Source organism: Simochromis diagramma, unplaced genomic scaffold (genome assembly GCF_900408965.1).
Source record: "Simochromis diagramma unplaced genomic scaffold, fSimDia1.1 OVJJ01000061.1, whole genome shotgun sequence".
NCBI classification, from domain to species: domain Eukaryota; kingdom Metazoa; phylum Chordata; class Actinopteri; order Cichliformes; family Cichlidae; genus Simochromis; species Simochromis diagramma.
In genome coordinates, this window is record NW_024386945.1 from 448,054 (window position 1) to 468,444 (window position 20,391).

The 20,391-nt window shown below is 41.2% G+C and overlaps 1 protein-coding gene across 3 annotated transcripts in view; it reads right to left on the reverse strand.

Moving 5' to 3' along the window:
- spryd3 (SPRY domain containing 3) overlaps window positions 1–20,391 on the reverse strand; it is a 75,743-nt gene that overhangs the window by 9,971 nt on the left and 45,381 nt on the right. For all 3 annotated transcript variants that reach the window (XM_040038205.1, XM_040038203.1, XM_040038204.1), the window contains 3 exons: window positions 17,235–17,292; window positions 1,404–1,523; window positions 70–218 (listed from right to left, as the gene is read on the reverse strand). In XM_040038205.1, coding sequence (XP_039894139.1) covers window positions 70–218; window positions 1,404–1,523; window positions 17,235–17,292 — 327 coding nt within the window. The remainder of the gene's footprint in view (window positions 1–69; window positions 219–1,403; window positions 1,524–17,234; window positions 17,293–20,391) is intronic.

Consider the following 20,391-nt stretch of genomic DNA (forward strand, 5'->3'; position numbering starts at 1 on the left):
CATACCTCACCTTACATATATACAGCAAAAATTAAACAAGGTTGTGTTGTGTTTAAAACTGTTCCTCACCGTGACCTTCCTGCCCTCCTGTTCCTGTTCTCCCGCCTCCTCTCCATCCTCCCCCTCCTCCTCCTCCTCGTCGTCATTCAGGTACAGAACATTCTGGACGCTGGCGTGACCTGGGCGGATGTCCAGTCGATCCCAGTCATCTGTGTCCCCTGACGACAAAGCACACACTGTGGGGTTAAGAAGAGGCTGCAGCTTGCTGTACTTCACAGTCATTCCCTAATAAAACCTAAGGTCAGGTAACACAGTGTGATGAGACAGATATGGTTAGATGACATAAGCTGCTGTCTGAGGCCACTTGTAAGTTTGAACATTATTTCTTTCACGTGCAGCACATTCCTTAATAGCAGTAAATACAAAAATCCTGGGAAACTGAACAAAATGTAAATAAAAATTAAATGCAAAGTTTAGAAAAAATAATAATTTGATATTTTTTACATGAAAATGGTACAGTAAGAAGAACTGAGAATATAACAAAATATAGAAGTTGTAAAACGAATAACAGCAGAAATCTTATAATGTTTGAAATTCAATTGATGTGATAGGGTGCAAAAACAGACACAAAGAGGGGTTCACCATTCAAACCTGTGTGGGAAAATAATCTAATATGGGATTTCATCAGCAGCAGTTCATAATATCATTAAAAGATTCAGTCAACATGAATCTCTGTCTGCCAAACAGTTACACTAACTGGCTGAGATCCTGAGCCCCTTAAAGCAGCGGTCCCCAACCCCCGGGCCGCGGACCGGTACCGGTCCGTGAGTCGTTTGGTACCGGGCCACGAGAGTAGAGGCTCAGGTGTGAAATGTATGGTTTTCAGGGTTTTTATCGGTTTTCAGCGTTATTTTGTTATCGTTTTTATCGTTAACTCGGTTTTCCTGGGTCTTTTCACGTGTGTTATGAATAAATCTTCTTTTTTTCGGTACCGGTACTAGTTTTATTTTGTTGTATTTATCCGTGACACCTTAAAGGCCGGTCCGTGAAAATATTGTAGGGCATAAACCGGTCAGTGGCGCAAAAAAGGTTGGGGACCGCTGCCTTAAAACATCAAAAACAGACCTGATTCTGTAGTGGCAATAAGTGCATTTGTTCGTGCATTCTGTTACCTAAAAAATGCACGAAATTGGAATGTTTAAGACTGGAACAGGTACACGACTGTGAACCAGTCGCCTTCTGCACGCCTGATTCTTGCCCTTAAGAAATACTGTCAAGCAATTGTTTCACTAGTTTATTTAAATAACCAGCTTAGATGACGGCATCGATACAATCACGGAGGTGTGTTCAGGACAAACAAACCTCTTTAATGAGTGACAGTGTAATTGCAGCTTTCCTCTCACCTTCCCCGTCCAGGATGTAGTCTCGTGGGAACATGATGCCGCAGCCCATGATGTCACCTTTGAAGCAGCGAGGACCAAAAGCATCTCCGACTCCGCTGCCGTGAAAGATCTTTCCATCATCTATGAGAGAGTGAGAGAAATAAACTCTAAGCTATCCATTTAACCAGTTTATTAAGAATTTGTTCCTCTGTTTATTTGTGCTCAGGATTTCTGCAGGATTAATTACACTGACTTTTTTTTTCAAACCACAATCATTATGACAAATTATGAAAGCATGACGTGAAACCAGCACCAACAATACAGCCTATAATTATTTCTTACATAATATTCTAGCAGTTTCCTGCAGTATCCAGCACTTTCTAAACATTTAAATAAATTAACGTGACTCGAACCGTGACGGGTAACTCATTAAAAAGCAATAAATACCGCACAATCACTTAAATCTAAGCAAAAAACTGACACTAGTAGCAGCAGGAGTAATAGTAGCAAAGGAACTTTTAGCGTCTCTGGCTTTGTTACTCCAACCCTTAAACATGCAAGCTGCAGCTTGTAACATGATTTTAGCTTCCTTCACACACCAGACAAGTTTAAGTAACCCAAAGAAACAACCACTAATGAGCATACATGAGCACTTGCTCTCAAATGTATCTCCAACTTTCACTTGTGGACACCGCCACAGTTTGCAATCCCTTGTAAATAACTTTTGTGTGACGCATCCTGACAGGGCTGACTGCAGCAGTTCATTGGTGAAATGCTTTTAATTTGTAGGTGTTTAGTGAAGAAGTATTTGTAACATAGGCAACAAAGTTTCAAGCTGTAAGGCTGAACTTGAGTGAACTGGACCGCAGTGTTTCTTTTAATGTGTTTACCACAGAGGCCAACGTGTGTACATCCAGCGTAGCGCTAACATACAGGACATCCTGACATTCCAGCAGGATGATGACGTGTAAAGGCGGAAAAAAACCCAGCCACTACTAAAAACACTTTTCTCAAAAGAAGGGAAAAAAAGGCATCAACAACATCTAAAGGAAATCACCAAAACAACACACACTACAGTTTCGAGCGACAATGGAAAAACGGGGCAAAAGAAAAACATTGCAGAGGTAGCCTGCAGACAAGCTTTCCTCAAGTGAAGCGGCGTGGCTGCTGCTGGTAAATATTTATGGAGTTGTCATGGGACCCGTCCCCGGCTCAGGATACTGTTTAAACAATCTCTATCTGAGCACCGGGAGGCAGACAGAGACACTGTATCATTACGGCTCCCATGCGGGCCCTTGTCACAACACCACACACTAGGCAAACAGTGGAGCCACGCCGGCATGAGGCGCAGCACAGCTAAAAATAGATGAGCAGGGCTTTGGAGAGCGACAAGGACTGGCGCTAGAGGTGAGCTCGGGTGTGCAAGTCCAGGTTTGGGGCCCACGGTTGGAGCTAGCTGACTGGGAGAGGAAAGGTAGGAAGAGCCTGGCAGAGCATCAAGGGCTGTGGCTGGAGGGATGTTTCCTACAGCAAATTATATATTCTTGCTCACAGTTTGCTGGCAGTTAGTAGATTTGCTATTGCACATCCACAAGAAACATAAAAAAATAATGGAACTGCAGCAGACGCCAAGATATCATAATCTGGATACTTGTGAACTTTATGTGGATGTGTTGTAAGGACAAACATGTTGAAATAAAACAATGAACTCGGCTGGGCGCCATTTGGAAAAATTCAGACTTTCAAAGTCATCGGATCCCAGTGTAACTGCAGCCATTTAAGTTCAAAAATCTACCCCGTGAATTTAAGCATCTCCTCATAATTATCATGAAGGTTTAACAAAAGCAGCCCCATAAATCAACACTCACACCTTTCTCATATCCTCAGTCCAGTTCTTCTCCATAGAGTCTTACACCTGTGTAACAATCGTTGACCTGTGACACACCTTAAGGTCAAAGTCACTGAGACTCATACCCGTGTGGTATGAATTTGAAACTCCTACGTCACCTCATTCTCAAGTTATTGCATTCATAAACTTGGATGTCCACGCTGCCTGCCCACCCGCCCGCCCAGCAGAGTGATGGCAAAACCCCATGAGGCTTTTACGGCTGTAGTGTAAAAACCATAATCAACATGACCATCACTCTTACTATATTTTCCACATATTTGCCCCCCAAAAAGCTCTGCTGCAAAAAATACAGGTGCTCAAAAGTACTGCAGTCAGAATTAGTTACTGTGAGCAAATTTAAAGGCTCTGGTTGTTCAGGTAACCATTAAACGCATTTACTGTCCCCTCATTTGCCAACCAGCTGCACCCATTGGTAGTTCATCAAACTCTTGGCATGAAAAGTTGAACCTACCTTGCGTCATCAGCAGTTATGTCACATGACCTTGGTTGAAGCCGCTCAATGTCACTGAGTTTGTTTGCACCTTACTTTCGCTGCATGGAGTAAACCACTATTTATTTTACTGGCCATAACAAACGTCTTTTTCCGTGGTCTGCGGTCGCTTGTACTGTGTGTCATTGTATTTGTGTGACTGTTTACGTTTGTCATTGTTAAAAGATCTTTTCATCAGGTCACTCTTGAAAAAGTGACTTTTACACAGATAAAAATAATAAAAATAATAGACATATAACTATTACCTATATTTGCCCATATTAGTGTTCAGTTTTTCAGGTATCTGATATTTCTTATTGACCTCTGAAGTGACTGTTGATGTTTTTTGTTTTTCTTTTCTTCAGCTATGAGGTTCAATTTCCTGCGGGATCTGCACACGTGCAACTCTTTTGATGGCCTGATGAATGATAAAATGCTTTTTGGTTTCACTAAAACTAACGATGCTCACATCCCTTTTATTGGCCTTTAATATATTTGCTTTTAACCAGTTCAAAGCTAATTTATGGTGGGTGTAAGTGGAAGTTAATGACCCTTAAAGGGGACCTCATCTGCTCATTTCCAGTTCCATGTTTTTATTCCTGGATTCTTAAAGAGTAGCTTTGGATGATTCACGGTTCAAAATGATTATTTATTTTATAGCGGGCCTTTCACTGCATCTGCTGTGTTTTAGTGCAAAAGAGGATGAAAACTGCTATACTGGAAAAGGGAAAAAAGGGCTGGAAAATAGGCAGTTTAAAATTAGCATAGAGGTGTTGACCAAGGAAGCTAAACGAAGCAGCAGATTGGTGATGCTGTTAAACTGGAAGTCTTGATAATAGATTTAGACTGTCAGTAGCTGTCATCACCACCAGGTGTTATATCTACAGCAAGAGCAACAAGAGGGTGAAAAATGGATCTGGGCTCAGGGTTTGGCGCTGGGCCCTCAGAAGGACAGCTCAGGCTCTGTGGCTCCTGAGCGACTAAGAGCGCCTGGCTGACGACCGAGACCAGCTGGGAAGAGAAAAACTTTCTGGTAACACTAGAGTTTGCCCGGAAAAGAGCGGGCTTCCCTGCCCAGGGAACAATGACTTCACTGATTCCAAAAACATGAAAAATTAAACCTAAATATTTATGTTCTTTCGTGATCCCACACATGCATGTGCACATGCTGCTAAAAATGTACTTCAAATTCCATTTGCAGATGCCGTGTGGGTTTATCACAAACAAAATGCGATAAGCCCACATGGCATCTGCCGTGTGTTAAAACCGCATGGCAGATGCCGTGTGATGATGATATATGATATGACATACATCCTGGGTTCATTTTCCTGTGAGGCCCCATTTGATGCATATGTGAACAATATACTTCCTTACTTTCTTGGTTAGAGAAACTGCACAATTAAGCAATACAGGCAGGGCTGCAGGGTCTCTGCACCAGTGAAGCTATGGTATACCTTGGTGGTTGATGGAAAATGTTCTCAAAGAAATAAGACTTAAAGTAAAGTTTCCATCAGGTAACTCCCCTGTTACGGTCTGGTCCAAATCTGAGGCAGAGGAAGCCTCAGAGGGATGTACAGCTCAGCTGATGGTTTGGTGAGCTGTTGGATTACCTGGATCCAAACTGAGCACCCATGGCAACCTACCAAATCACACTTTTTAATCATGCTGCCAGGAATTTATAAGATAGTGACAGACTCTAGGATGGTCTTGCCACTTCCTGCTGTGTTTCAAACAGGTGCCTGCAAGTCAGTAGCTTTCAAAGCTTTCGATTTGGTCATTCACAGGTGTCAATATGTGGACCACAGAGTGTTATACTGCATATGCTATAACACAATAACAACAGCATATCAGCTTTTCAACTATTAATACTGTAGTGAAAGAACTGTAGCTCAAGGTTTTTATAACCAACCAAAACTAAACCAAAAATTAAAGACGAACCTGTTAGGCTCTATCCACACATTTTCATCCACTTAAATAGTTAATCATAAGGAGAAAGGTGGGGCACAGTTTGGACCAGTCTATTACAGGGCTAAAATATGATGGTAGCCCAGATTCTTTGACAAGAAGTGTGATTAATGAGCAAAAGAACCATTTTTTGAGTATGAAAAGTACAAGATATATGTCATAGCCCCATTTCTATGCCCTACTGTACACCTTAATGTACAGCAAAGTCCAATAACAACAGTCAGTTGATGATCTGATGTTCTCGTTTTCCTTGTGAATATAACAGTGTGAGTTGTGGATGTGGATTCTTATCATGAAGGTATTTTCTAGATCTTTCCTTCACTGCATAGCTGCTATTGCATAACTGTTATGTACTTCATGTACACTTATTATCAGATCAGTTTAGGCAGTTGTGGCTCAGGAAGTAGAGCACGTTGCTGTCTTACCATAAGGCTGGTGGCTCAATCTCCAGTTCCACAAGCCTGAGTGCTCTTTGGGTAGGATACCCAACTCCAAATGAGTCCTCAAAGGTATAAAATAAAGAGCTGTATACAAGATACAAAGTAAGTACCCACCTACTGTACACAACAATCATCTATTAAACCATTAATAACCAATGTACAGTTAACAGGAGATATTATTTGGTGGTGAGAGTCTCAACTCCACATGTTGCATCATCTCTAAAGCACCCCCAGCATGGGACATGCTCTCATGGCTACAACTGCGAGTGTCACCGGTGGCTGGAGGCTCTCCCAGTTGGCATTTGGTGAGAAACTAATAAAAACTAAAAATCTCACAGAAACTACAGCTAATGATGTAAAGTGACAAAGTCCACATAAAGACAAAGCTGTGTGTGAAGGGATCAAACATGGGACTTTTACCAATGAGTCTGGGTTTTGTGTCCCATGTGAATCTAAAAGTGAGTGTGGAGTTTTTATTTTTAGACTTACTGGACTTATTATTTAAAAAAAATCTGTTGCCAAATGAGTATGGTTAGGTTTAGGTAAAAAAAAAAAAAAACTGCTTGGTTAGGCTTAAGCACGAATACTACTTGGATTTGTTTAGGAAAAGTTCATGGGTTTGCATTAAAATAGACTCTTTCACAATCTTACCCATGTATTAAAAAGCCTTTCTGGCTTGGCTTTCAGGCAGAAAGCCCTGAAAGCAAAATTCTCCCACGTGTGGTGTTTCTTCCCAATCGGCAAAGCTATGACATTGCAAAACGTGATCAGTCAGTTCCAGTGACGATGCTGTAGCAACGCTGTTGTTGACACCATTGTAGGGACAACATCATCAACACCAGCACATCTTCAGGTGTTTCTACGATATATAGTGGTACTAATGTGATGTTTAATATTTTGGTGGTTTTTAAGCTGATTAATGGATCAAGATTTAAACAAATATTTTCATTTTTTAGGTTACCTTTTCAAATACTATGTGGCTAAATCTTTTCCAGTTTGACTCTCTCTGGGTTTTGGTTGGAAAAAGAAAGAATTTGGAAAATTTTCAATATTTATGACATTTTACACACGAAGTAAAACAACATCTGAAAAAAGTGGATGATATGTGGTGGGTTAAAATTAGTCATGGCCGCATGAACATAATGCAGATACTGTACATGCGCAAACATGCTGGAAGGTTGACTGAGGAATATAATCCCCTTACAGCCAAAAACCATGAGTCAGTCAATTAATTAGTTCAAGCACTTTGAGAGAAAGATGGCAACAACTTTAATAATCCCCTGACTGAGCAAATGACTATTCTGCTTTTCCTAATTTTCTTTAAAATGTATAATGTTACAATGGTAGATGGTAATACTAAGCATAACAACTCTTTAAGGCTCAGTTTTCAGGTAGTATTCTGGTCTTGGATCTCTATGATCTCACAGATGGGTTCTCCCTAATATTTAATGGGGTCATTCCATCTCAAATCATCAAAGTTTTTAGAGTATTATCTGTTCAACCATCTCTGATGAGCCTAAAAATGTTATTGTCCTACGTTTAAACACATACAATTTTTTTGTAAAATTGTCTTTGTCTTATTTTTTTTTTCTTTATTTATCTCTCAAACAGCTTCTGTCCCTGGGCCATTCAGAATGCCATTAAACACTCTCCCCCAACACCCCACCCCTGCTCACCTACCTCACCAATCCGAGCCATGGTATGAGTAACCCCCATCACTTTGGCCAATCACACACAGACTCTATGTAGACCAAGTCTTTTCTTTGCACTACTTCCAAGCACTAAGAACTATTTTGTTCTCTATTGTGTCCCATTCTCTTATGTTTTCTGATATATTTCAGGCCTGGTAATTGAACAAAATGACTCAGTCTGGTTAGTGAGGGTTGTCTCGATCTATGCAGCTACCTTTGGAAAAGCCTGGAAACTATCCTAGTTGTCGTGAAAACCATGTCTTTATCAATATATGCTGAGGATAAAACCTTGTCATTACGGGTGCAAGGGAGGTCATAAAATGTTGTCTTTATGGGGGAAAGAGTTAAAGGAGCATGAGCTAAAACAGCTTCTTTCAAATAGGAGGAATTCAGTCAACCTCTAAATGTACATTATTCAGGCTTTAGTGCTCTCACTTCTCAGTCGGTGTGAATGGAGTGATGTCATACACTATGCTTGCACTGCTCACTAGGGATGAGTACCGGTGTCCGGTGCCATGATGGCACCGGTTCTGACATAAACGGTAGTAACCAGACCGAAAAGCAGCGCACATTTCGGTGCTTTATTTCGGTGCTTTTTTTTCCTGAGCTGTGATACACTTCTAGCCAATCATTTTACGTTTCCGAGGATAGTAGGCGGGGCCAGGTACGTACGTTCTTTTAGAGCAGAGCTACAGATTAAAAATGCCCAAGGCGAAGCGGTCAAAAGTCTGGCTGTACTTCACAGCAAAATATGCAAACTCAGCAGCCTGCAACAAGTGCTTTAAGCTGATACTGTGATAGGTCAAAGGAGGTAACACCTCGAATCCGATGAAACACCTGGCGACGCATAGCGTTTTTTTTAAAAAGCCCAGAAATGCGCCGTATGATAGCTTGCTGCGAGACCTCACACCGAGCGCATCTACTGTGCGTGGGTTGCCTGTTATCTGACCCGGAGTTAGCAATATCCCCCAAAAACCCCGAAGAGGAGAGTCCTGGCCCCTAACCCTGCCAGTGTAGCAGAAATTATGAGGATGATGATGCAGCAGCAGCTGTTCTTCTCTGCGTGAGTAGCTTAATGTTCGTGTGTAATTTACGTTGAGTAGGCTAACCACGTTATTACATTAATGCATGTAAGGTGAACTAGTAAACATCATCATAGCTACATGCGGCTGTCTTCTTGTTTGATGGCAGATACTCCCTTCACCCTGGCCAAAAAGGCTAAAATGACCAAAGAAAAAGTGGAAAACAGTTAAACATGGGAGGTTTAGGACAAAGTTTGTGTTTTTTCCATTGTTTAAGCACTGCTTCCAGCCAAGAGTGATACCATATATGCCCCATAGCTTCAGAAAAGGCTAACATTGTTATCTTTTTACAAAAAACCAGCTGAACATGAGAGATTTTTGGACCAATTTTGTGTTCTCCATTCTTTAAGCACCGGTTTGAGCACCGTTTGAGCACCGGCACCGTTTCAAAAGTACCGATTTGGCACCGGTATCGGATAAAACCTAAACGATACCCATCCCTACTGCTCACACTAAAAAGTTCAGCCAATCACATCACATTATGAAAATATCATGGGAGAGCGGTGGGCTTTTTTGTGTAGCTCAGCATCAAAATCTAAGAGGCATTGATCTTTGCTTTAGTAATAAGCCTGCTCTATATGAACAAAGTTAGTAAGAGGGAGCTAACTAGTCCAACCTAACTGCTAATCAAGGCTTGGCTAGCTTGCCTTATGAGTGAGTGTTTATTGTTCCTGATGATGAATATACCAGCAATTACACTCCCACACACTTCAGGTACACCCGCTGTAGTTGAAGCATCGACATGCGGGTTCTGCCTGACGGGCTGCTCCGAGGTCGAGGATAAGGATTATTTTGAAATGTGATTCATTACTTTACTACTCTAAGAGAGTCCAAGAATAAAATTATGAAGCTGGCAATTTGGCACAATATAAATTGAAATTAACTGAAATGAATTATAGCCACAAAGCCTACAGGGAGTGCAGAATTATTAGGCAAATGAGTATTTTGTCCACATCATCCTCTTCATGCATGTTGTCTTACTCCAAGCTGTATAGGCTCGAAAGCCTACTACCAATTAAGCATATTAGGTGATGTGCATCTCTGTAATGAGAAGGGGTGTGGTCTAATGACATCAACACCCTATATCAGGTGTGCATAATTATTAGGCAACGTCCTTTCCTTTTGCAAAATGGGTCAAAAGAAGGACTTGACAGGCTCAGAAAAGTCAAAAATAGTGAGATATCTTGCAGAGGGATGCAGCAGTCTCAAAATTGCAAAGCTTCTGAAGCGTGATCATCGAACAATCAAGCGTTTCATTCAAAATAGTCAACAGGGTCGCAAGAAGCGTGTGGAAAAACCAAGGCGCAAAATAACTGCCCATGAACTGAGAAAAGTCAAGCGTGCAGCTGCCAAGATGCCACTTGCCACCAGTTTGGCCATATTTCAGAGCTGCAACATCACTGGAGTGCCCAAAAGCACAAGGTGTGCAATACTCAGAGACATGGCCAAGGTAAGAAAGGCTGAAAGACGACCACCACTGAACAAGACACACAAGCTGAAACTGTCAAGACTGGGCCAAGAAATATCTCAAGACTGGTTTTTCTAAGGTTTTATGGACTGATGAAATGAGAGTGAGTCTTGATGGGCCAGATGGATGGGCCCGTGGCTGGATTGGTAAAGGGCAGAGAGCTCCAGTCCGACTCAGACGCCAGCAAGGTGGAGGTGGAGTACTGGTTTGGGCTGGTATCATCAAAGATGAGCTTGTGGGGCCTTTTCGGGTTGAGGATGGAGTCAAGCTCAACTCCCAGTCCTACTGCCAGTTTCTGGAAGACACCTTCTTCAAGCAGTGGTACAGGAAGAAGTCTGCATCCTTCAAGAAAAACATGATTCTCATGCAGGACAATGCTCCATCACACGCGTCCAAGTACTCCACAGCGTGGCTGGCAAGAAAGGGTATAAAAGAAGAAAAACTAATGACATGGCCTCCTTGTTCACCTGATCTGAACCCCATTGAGAACCTGTGGTCCATCATCAAATGTGAGATTTACAAGGAGGGAAAACAGTACACCTCTCTGAACAGTGTCTGGGAGGCTGTGGTTGCTGCTGCACGCAATGTTGATGGTGAACAGATCAAAACACTGACAGAATCCATGGATGGCAGGCTTTTGAGTGTCCTTGCAAAGAAAGGTGGCTATATTGGTCGCTGATTTGTTTTTGTTTTGTTTTTGAATGTCAGAAATGTATATTTGTGAATGTGGAGATGTTATATTGGTTTCACTGGTAAAAATAAATAATTGAAATGGGTATATATTTGTTTTTTGTTAAGTTGCCTAATAATTATGCACAGTAATAGTCACCTGCACACACAGATATCCCCCTAAAATAGCTAAAACTAAAAACAAACTAAAAACTACTTCCAAAAACATTCAGCTTTGATATTAATGAGTTTTTTGGGTTCATTGAGAACATGGTTGTTGTTCAATAATAAAATTATTCCTCAAAAATACAACTTGCCTAATAATTCTGCACTCCCTGTAGATTCAGCCTCTCTTTGTGCCCCTAAGTGGTACAGACAATGCCATCCAAAACTAATCTGTCCCAAGGTAAGAGGGTGATATTATCTCTCTTACGTAACAAGTTGCTATTGAATAATTGTTTTTGCAGAACTTGAGCTTGAATCAGATTAAACCCTGTCACTGAAGTTAGACTGAGTCCTATTATCTTGGTCGGCGCGGTTGAGCGGGATGGATGGTGGTTGTGGTGGTCGGGCACAACCTTCAGCTGCGGGTGTTGAGTCATAGCACGTGTGAGTCACTGATGGAGGGGTGTTTGGAAGAGGGGTGTGTGTGTGTGTGTGTTTGGGGCAGGGGGTTGATAGGGTTAATGAGGCTTGCTGAGGAGCACTCACTGGTTGGATGGCTGGTTACTCCTGACAGGGCCCACAGGGACCAACAGCACAGGGACCTCATGGCCCATTAATGTGTGGAGCAAGCACGAAGGATGGAGGTCCACACTGGGCAAAATTCCAATGCAAACACTCGTTGTAACACCAGCGTCGGGCAAAGATCTCTCAGACTATACAAGCTGTACAAAGAAGCAGTGATATTGTTGGAAATACAGTTTGTGTAAATACCTGGAACTTATCAGGACTAAAATAACAGCCTCAAAAGTCAATAATACGCATCAAATGTGATGCAGCTCAGCACTGATTGCGTGTCTGCTGCAATGTACCATAAATCAGGCCAAAAGAAACAGAGCTCTGGTGACAAATTGTTTATAAAAGTTTATACAAAAAGGACAAATGTCACCCTGCGTGATGCAATTTGCCATTTTTCCTGTAAATCACACAATCTACTGCGTTACCTTCTTCTTAATAGCTAATGATAAACACCTGTACTGCCAATGCAGAGAAAAACAGCACTGATCAAAGTATAGATATCAGCTTTAAGTGTTTATTTGGAGCCAAGACCTGCCAAGAATAACTTGGCAGATATTTGCTGGTTCAGGTACTGAGGGCTAATACAAAAACACAACCATAAAATAACAGACACACCTCTGTGCAGAAACGTGCCCTTCTGTGGAACTGAGCAGACCCTACTTTGTTAGACCTTCATCCTTCTTGCCCGCTACAAACTTAAATTCAATATCAAACCAAGAGATCTACAAAAATTTATCTCAGAACAATGCTCCAGCAGTCCAATGGTAATAAAGAAACGTGAAGATGAAAACAACCCTTGATTAAAAGTAAAGACACGTGTGACGAGTAACTAGACAATTAAAACGTTACTAGGCCTTAAACTAATTATTGTTTTTTTTTTTGTAATGTACACCACAAGTTAACAGTTGTTTCTCTGTTGTTTTATGTTATGTTACAATGAAACATGCAACTACAGCAACCCCTGCCTTCTTTCTGTGAGAGGAAGTTTTTACCCTTTAAAGCCGGTCGGTTTTGCGTAACTATTTTTAAATCCCGGTAGCACTGCAACCACATAAGCTACCGCAATAATTTTTTTTGCATATGAAACCGGAGGAGTTGTACTTACATCTCATGCCATCAGCTTGTGCTAGGTCACGGTTTCCTTCCACATATGGCTTTGCAAAAATTGCATAAAAAGCACTTGCAGCAACAAAAACATAATATTCCAGAAACACACTTTGCTGATCCGATCAGCTGTTCGTAACTCTTCCTACGTTGGAATAGACGCCAGCGCGAACTATCGCATGTCCGCCATGACCTGCCCGAAACCGGAAGTGACGTCATGACACGGAAATGTAGTTGTTTACCTTCAGGGCCTATACAAGCATACTGGTGTCTTTAAAGGTTATGTTTGACTTTATGACTTTCTGTGTCGTTTCTGGGATGCTTAGGACTCATATTGCACTGCTGGAAATAGTTTATTTTGATGCACATGCTGTTTTTTTGCAAATTTGATTATAATATTTATTTTCGTTTTTCCTGCAGTATATAAAAATTGGTGTATTTCAAAAATAAAACTATGAAGACACTCAAAATAAATTTCCTGTGGTGGGAAATTATTTTGTGCAACTTTTTTGTATTTACAGTTTTGAGGGATAAGCCTCTTAAATTTCTCTAACTAGGAATATATGTTAAAAAAAACAAAAACAATTTTCAATTTTTTTGTAGTTTATTGCACTTTTTTGCAATTTATGTAATTACTATGCACTTAATGCAGACATATTATTAAAATTTGGGCTATAATGGTTGTATTTATGTATAGCAACTTGAAATGCTCCCAAAAATAGGCACTACAGCATGTATAAAATATAATACAAGCTCTGGCGGACTTGGTTCTATGGTAGGTCTTAAAGGGTTAAATAAGCAAGGTGGAAAGAAAGCAGATGATAGCTGTGCAAACCAGTGTTGTTCTGCAGCACTTTGATGTAGATAAGTGTGTCGGCTTTGTCAGAGTAAACTGATACAGTATATATCCACTCAGCTGTAGCCATGTTCTGTACATTCTGATAGACTGTTCATACTAATCTAACACTGCACGAGTGCAAAGCTATGCAAAGCATTTAAAAAGTGATTCCATTAAAGGAAAATGTAATTAAAATGTAATGCTATATTTATATGGATAATGTTTAAAATTCATGCATTAAGTAGCCCTCGTAAATAGTTCTCCAGTCTTGGAGGACATTCAAAGCTCCTTTTTGGATGCTGGCTGCCTTTTGTTCTGTCCTCTGTCCAGATGATCTCACACTGCTTTAATAATGTTGAGGTCCGGGCTCTGGAGAGGCGAATCCATGACTGATGATGTTACATTGTGTGTTTTTCTACACAGTTATGCTTTTACTGCACTGGCAGTAAACAATAATTTCTAGATGGCACTGAATGGTGGATCGAAATCTGACAGCACTTTTCTACATTCACAACTACTGTTCTGACAAGGCCCCTAACATCACTGAGAAATGCAGCCCCAAACCATGACAAAGCCTCCATCACCACTGATTTTCAGGGCAATTCTTGTGTAATTTGGCATACCTCAGCCAGTTTCCCTTCGTTGAGAAAAGCTTCTTTACAGTCACCATTTCACTGAGACCATTTCTGATGAGGTTTCAGTAAAAAGTTCAATTCAATTCAATTTTATTTATATAGCGCCAAATCACAACAAAAGTGGCCTCAAGGCGCTTCATAGGTACAGAGAAAAACCCAACAATCATATGACCCCCTATGAGCAAGCAAAGCAGGGAACAACTGATGTATACCTGGTCCTATGTCAGATATTTGCTGGATTGTTTTCCTATTTCATGACTTTCAGATACTGATAATCTGCTGTAGATAGGATTTTTTTTTTTTAGGTCTTCCACTTCTCCGGTTTCTTTAATTTGCACACATTCTGAGATATGCCAAGTTTCCAGCTAATAGCCCTTTGGAAATCACCTTGTTGTTGCAAAAATACTATTTTATGCCCATAAAACTTTGGTTATCTTTGGCATTTTTCATAGATTCAACAAAAGAAATTGGAGCAAATTCTGTTTTTTGTGACAGGCTGTTAGTAGCAAAGTGCCAAAAGATACAATTTAAAATTTGCTCTTTCCTAAGTTGTCGAGCTGTTATGTGAATACACAATACGGGTGACTCCACAAAGCTAGATGCATTTTTATGTTTAATATTTTGTTTTTTTATGTATGATTCATAGTTCAGTGTTAAGTTGCTTAAGAAAGGGGGAAAAAACTCCTCTGAAAATGGTCAGGGCTGAACTGAAATGAGTGGACAAGCAATGAAATACTGCAATGTATGCAACTGGCCCTGCATTGGCCACCAGCACTCCGATGTTGGAAAAGGACAACAGGAAACCAAAGATCTCTTTACATGATCACTTGATCTGAAACTGAGACAAAACTATGAGTTTAATAAGTTGATCGTAGTGTGGCATATGCTGAAGCAGTGGTGACACACTCACTGAAGGTTCATGCTAGGCCAAGTCAGGCTGTTGTAACGTGTCATCTGACAGTTAAAGGAAGAACTGTTCATGTATAAATACAGATGTACCCTGAACTTTAAGGTGGAACTTATTATCGAGGATAGGTTAGATAAAGCACAGGATGCTTTCAGAAGGCTCAGCTCCATTTGGAAATCTAGACAGCTTACACAGAACACAAATCTAAGCCTCTACAACAGCGATGTGAAGTTCTACCAACCAATCAAGGTCTTCTGCAATGGGTGTCTTCACTGAATATGCAACATCATCAGACCAAAAGTGTGCCCTGAGATGGACACAATCAGGAAGAGGAAGAAAGGCAGACCACAAACAACTAGAGCGTGATGATGAAGGTCAAACATTTGCAGCTTTATGTCTCACATTTAGCAAAGAATGCTAGTAAGAGTAGTTTGGTATCCCTAAGAAACAAAATGTTCGAAAACCGTCAACGTACTCTAAAAAATATTGCTTTACTTTTGTCACCCTGCCAAAGCGTATCCATGTACAATTCTTGAGACTGACGAGCCTTTCAGTGAAAATCCTGGATGCGTGGAGACATGAAGAAAAGGCTCTGACTGTTGATTTTGAATTGCTGGATCAGAGTCTACACATTAACCGAAGCATGGAAAGCAAACCTCATATGCACAGCGTGGAAAACCACATACATCATTTTAGTCTGTAACAAATAAGATTAATGCGAGCTCTACTGGGGCGTGCACATTGCTGTGGTGTTCAATGCACAGCAGCCAAACCAGGCAGACCGCAGCGCAAGACCTCTGGGACTGGCACAGTGAGCCTCTGTGAAAGACAGGCCTCGTCTGTCACTCAGCAATGAGGCATCATCCACAGACCCCGGCAGGATGCATAGCATCAACTGTTATTATTATTAATAAATCCTAAGTATAAATGGAATCTGCAAAGGGATATGGGGATTTAAGATTATAAACATTAACTCAAAACATAAATGGAATGTGCGGACTGAACAAGAAAATTGTGTTTTGATAGCTTATTTGGAGGTCAAATGGAATAAAGTATATAAACATTCCTCTAAAAATAAAATCCTACCCTTTTTGTGGTGGAAAAACATGAACGGAAAGTGACATTTATAGTGTGTTATGGTGAATCATTCAGAATAAGAGCAGCAGAAACCCCCTTTGAGAAAGAATAACAACGGGATGCTTCAGAACAAAATAAAGCAGATAAAAGCCAGCTAGCTCGTAACTGCTTTGGTCAGATAAGGACTAACAAGATCTGAATTGTGACACTGGATTTTCAGATAAAGAGCTGGCTACCCACAGTAGCTTCACCAAGTAATAACAACCACCTACCTAGCTGCTTCTATTCCCATATCATGGCACAAGCGTTTGATAGCTAATCTCTTAGCGCTGTTAGTGAGGCCTGGAATGGGAACTGTGGGGGTTTGTGCAGATGCCTGGATAGATAATGTTCACAGGCTTGTCGTCACAAACAATCAAGACTGAACGTGTGTGTGTGGAAGCAAAGGGAGATAAAGATAACTTTAACTAAACTCGGGTTTTGGTTCATCACTTACAAAGTTGACCGAACTCCCACAGAAAAGCAGATAAAGAGAAACAGAGATTTGGTCCGTTTTATCTCTCTGATGCTGTCACCGTATGTTTTATCAGCCTTTGTGTCTACAATCCTCCTTGATCTCTGTTTGTGTTAGGCACCTTAAACATTAAGCCGAGTTGGCCCTCTGTGATGTTGGCATCTAAAGGCAGCAAAAGATGCTTCAGAGGAAGTAAATCCTATTTATGTATTCTACGGGGGTAATTCCACACCGAGAGGAAAAAAAACAAGACAAACAATCAACACATGACTTTCTTTCTGTGAAACCCAACCCTCTAAGGGGAAATAAGAAAAAAAGAGGAAACTGAGTTAAAATCTCTCACCTGCATGGTAGGCCACTGATCCTCGGCTCCACCCCGGATGTCTGTTCTTGGGGTAGTCCTGCACAAACACAGACACACCGGTCACAATAGATATCTGCACCAGGTAGCTTCAGTGACTAACAGATAACAGATTAACAGACGAGCTAATGAACGGCACAAACAGCTTCACATCGACATAAACATATGTTTTTTTTTGACAGTTGGAGTTTCAGGCGGTCAGAAAAACAGATAGATACACAGACTTCAAAGTAATAAAGGTAAAACAGACTCATGGGCTGAGTCTGTTAAACGAAGTCCTGCTGGCCTCATCACCTGCGGGCTAGGATAAAAATTTGCATCTCAAAATTTAAGGGCTACGGTTCTCATTTAAAACAGAATGAAGTGCTCAAGGTTGGGAATAAATTGAGGCATTTGGGAGGAACTGACTGATGAACTGCACTGTCTGCAGTCATGACAAAGCTGTTGCAGTAAAGAGAGAGCTGGGCGTTAATTTAATGCTCCATCTATGTCCTTATCGCCAGTTGCAGCCACAAGCTCTGTGTAGCGACCAAAAAAATAAGATCACTGATACAAAAAGCGGAAATGAGCTTCCTCCAAAGGGTGTGCTCAGCCGGAGAGATTTGATGAGCAGATAGGTCATTCGGGAAGAGCTCAGAGTAGCGCGGCAATCACTCAACAGTGAAAGGAGCCAGTTGATATTGTTAAGAATCTGACAAGGACGCCTCTTGGGTGCCTGCTAGGTTAGGTGTGTGGGTATTTCCAACCAGAAGGAGACCCTGGGGCAGACCCGGGACATGCTGGAAAGATCACATGTCTGGGCTGTCTTGGGAAGGCCTCGGTGCTGTGACACTCTGGTGATGTTTAATAAATGATTACATTTAATGAACTTTTACTCTGTGTCAGCTCCAAACTAACAGACCACTTTTCATGTATTTGCACAGCTCAAATACTTGAAAGACTTTTGCTTAAGCTTTGACTACGAACTCTAGACTGTATAAGGTATGATTACCTCCCTTGTAAACGTGACTCTAAAGTGGATCAGTTTTAAAGTCAAAATTTAAAATGGTTTATTTTTTAATATCCTAAAATTTCCAAACGTTTACATTACCCAGCAAAAAACAGATTTAATCTATCCATCTGGTAATTATCTATGAATTCTTAACTTGAAAATGTCAAACTGTCTCCGTTCTTTGAATTATTGCAGCTCACTTAACTCAAACAATGAAACTTCTGGGGGGGAAAAACACCACTCGGTTTATAAGCAGCCGCTGATCAGTCACCACCTAGATACTGCTATCGCCACGGGCCAATGACAGAAATGCCTCCAGTGTCACTTATCCCCTCAGAGCTGAGAGGTTTGTTCAATAAGGGTTTGAGGTAAAACAGTGTGTACTTTATTTGCCATTTATGCTCCAGAAACTGCTCGACAAAATCATATTTTTTCAGACAGCAGAGACAATGAAAAACATTGGAAATATTGAAGAGTCCGGTTGTTCTCGACTGCATGAATGCTCTGCTGTTTTTGTGCGTAGCTGGGGCTGTCAGTCTGCGTCTTTGTCCAGCTTTTTTCATGCCTCATTACATTTAAAAACACTAAACATCATGTTGTTTTAAGTATGACTTCAAAGTAACAAATGAGATTATAATTCAACAGGAAAGTGTGTGCAGAGGCCAAAGAGGAGCAGAACCAAGGGTTGTTTTCCCAATTCTACCCAACTCATCTATTTTTATATATCATCTATGGCATGAACACATCAGAACTGGTATATGTTTCTCAAATAGGAGTTTTTAAATGGCATTCAGCCACAGCTTCACCGGCTCCATCCTGTGTCGAAACAGCAGCTCCACTCAGACTGAGCTGGATGTGAAGCTTCATCTCTCACCAAGACAGAAAAAAATGTCTGATTTCACTTTATAATAACAAGGTTAAAATGATTTAATAGGCTGCAAATCCTAGTTTTTTATGTCCGTTTATAATTCATTTATGCTAAACAGGCTGGCAGGTAGCGTGCACGTCACACACAGTGGCAGATTTAGATCTAGGCAGCTCTGCAAAGCCAGCCTTCAGATTTCCAGAGGAGTTTGAAATGGGTTCTTTATCCATGTTAACATGCTAATGGGTGTGAGGATCATCTGTTTTGGATACCTGTCAGCGTCTGCTGAGGGTGTGTTGTGTTCTCTCTCTCTCTCTCTTTCCATCTGTCTGCATGTACAGTGTGTGCGCCTTTCTCCAGGTTTCACCATGCCAACGGTAATAACTATCAGGCCAACTTTTGGATAAGATCACAGAATGACTCAGAGGTAATTACTAAAGATTTTTATCTGTTTTCTAGGCTGCACATCCATTACTGTAGAAACACACTACTGAGCAAGAGAGAAAAGAGCCACAATGACATTATGGTTTTCTTTTATCTCTCAGTGGGCAACATCTTCTAAATGCTTACTTGTACATCCTCTCTTTTTCCCTAAAGTAAATTCTTCCCACTGCACTTCTTTTCATATAGTATTAGCACACAAAAGGCAACCTGAAGACCTTTCATTTTCATCTTGTCAAAGAAATCCAAATATGACGAGGATGACGTCCAGAAAAGAAAAACAAATCAGCCTTTAGCAAGACGCTGTGAAGGGAGCTGTGCTTTTATTCAAACAGGCTCTGACTGATGACTGATGCAGACTGAATAGGTAATACATTACCCAAAGCAATATAAGCCAGATGAAATTATTACTATTAGCACCTGTGTGGGATGAGAGGTGAACAACGGGGACAGTGCAGACAGACAGCTTGGCCAGGACAGGCATTCGGAGGCCACGACATCAGGGAAACATCAACGATCCCATCTGACAACCCCATTGGGGCTGGAGGAACAGGAAATGGAGATGGATGGAGGGGGGGAAAGCGAGAGAAGACGAGAGTGAGACATCAGCAGAAGAAGAGAGAGACATGGAGGAATGCAGCTACCGCTCCAAGCCTGAAACCCCTTGATCCGCCAAGTCTGCTCCTCTTCCCCCTCGTCTCAACCACAAGCCTGAGGATTCCTCCAGCTGACTGGCATGTGGGTTCCCCGAGAAGGAAAGGAACGTCTGGGTGTTTTCTCCCTGATTGATGAGCCTGATCAGTGATTTCTAAAATAAGGCCCTATTAGGAACAGCTAAGCAA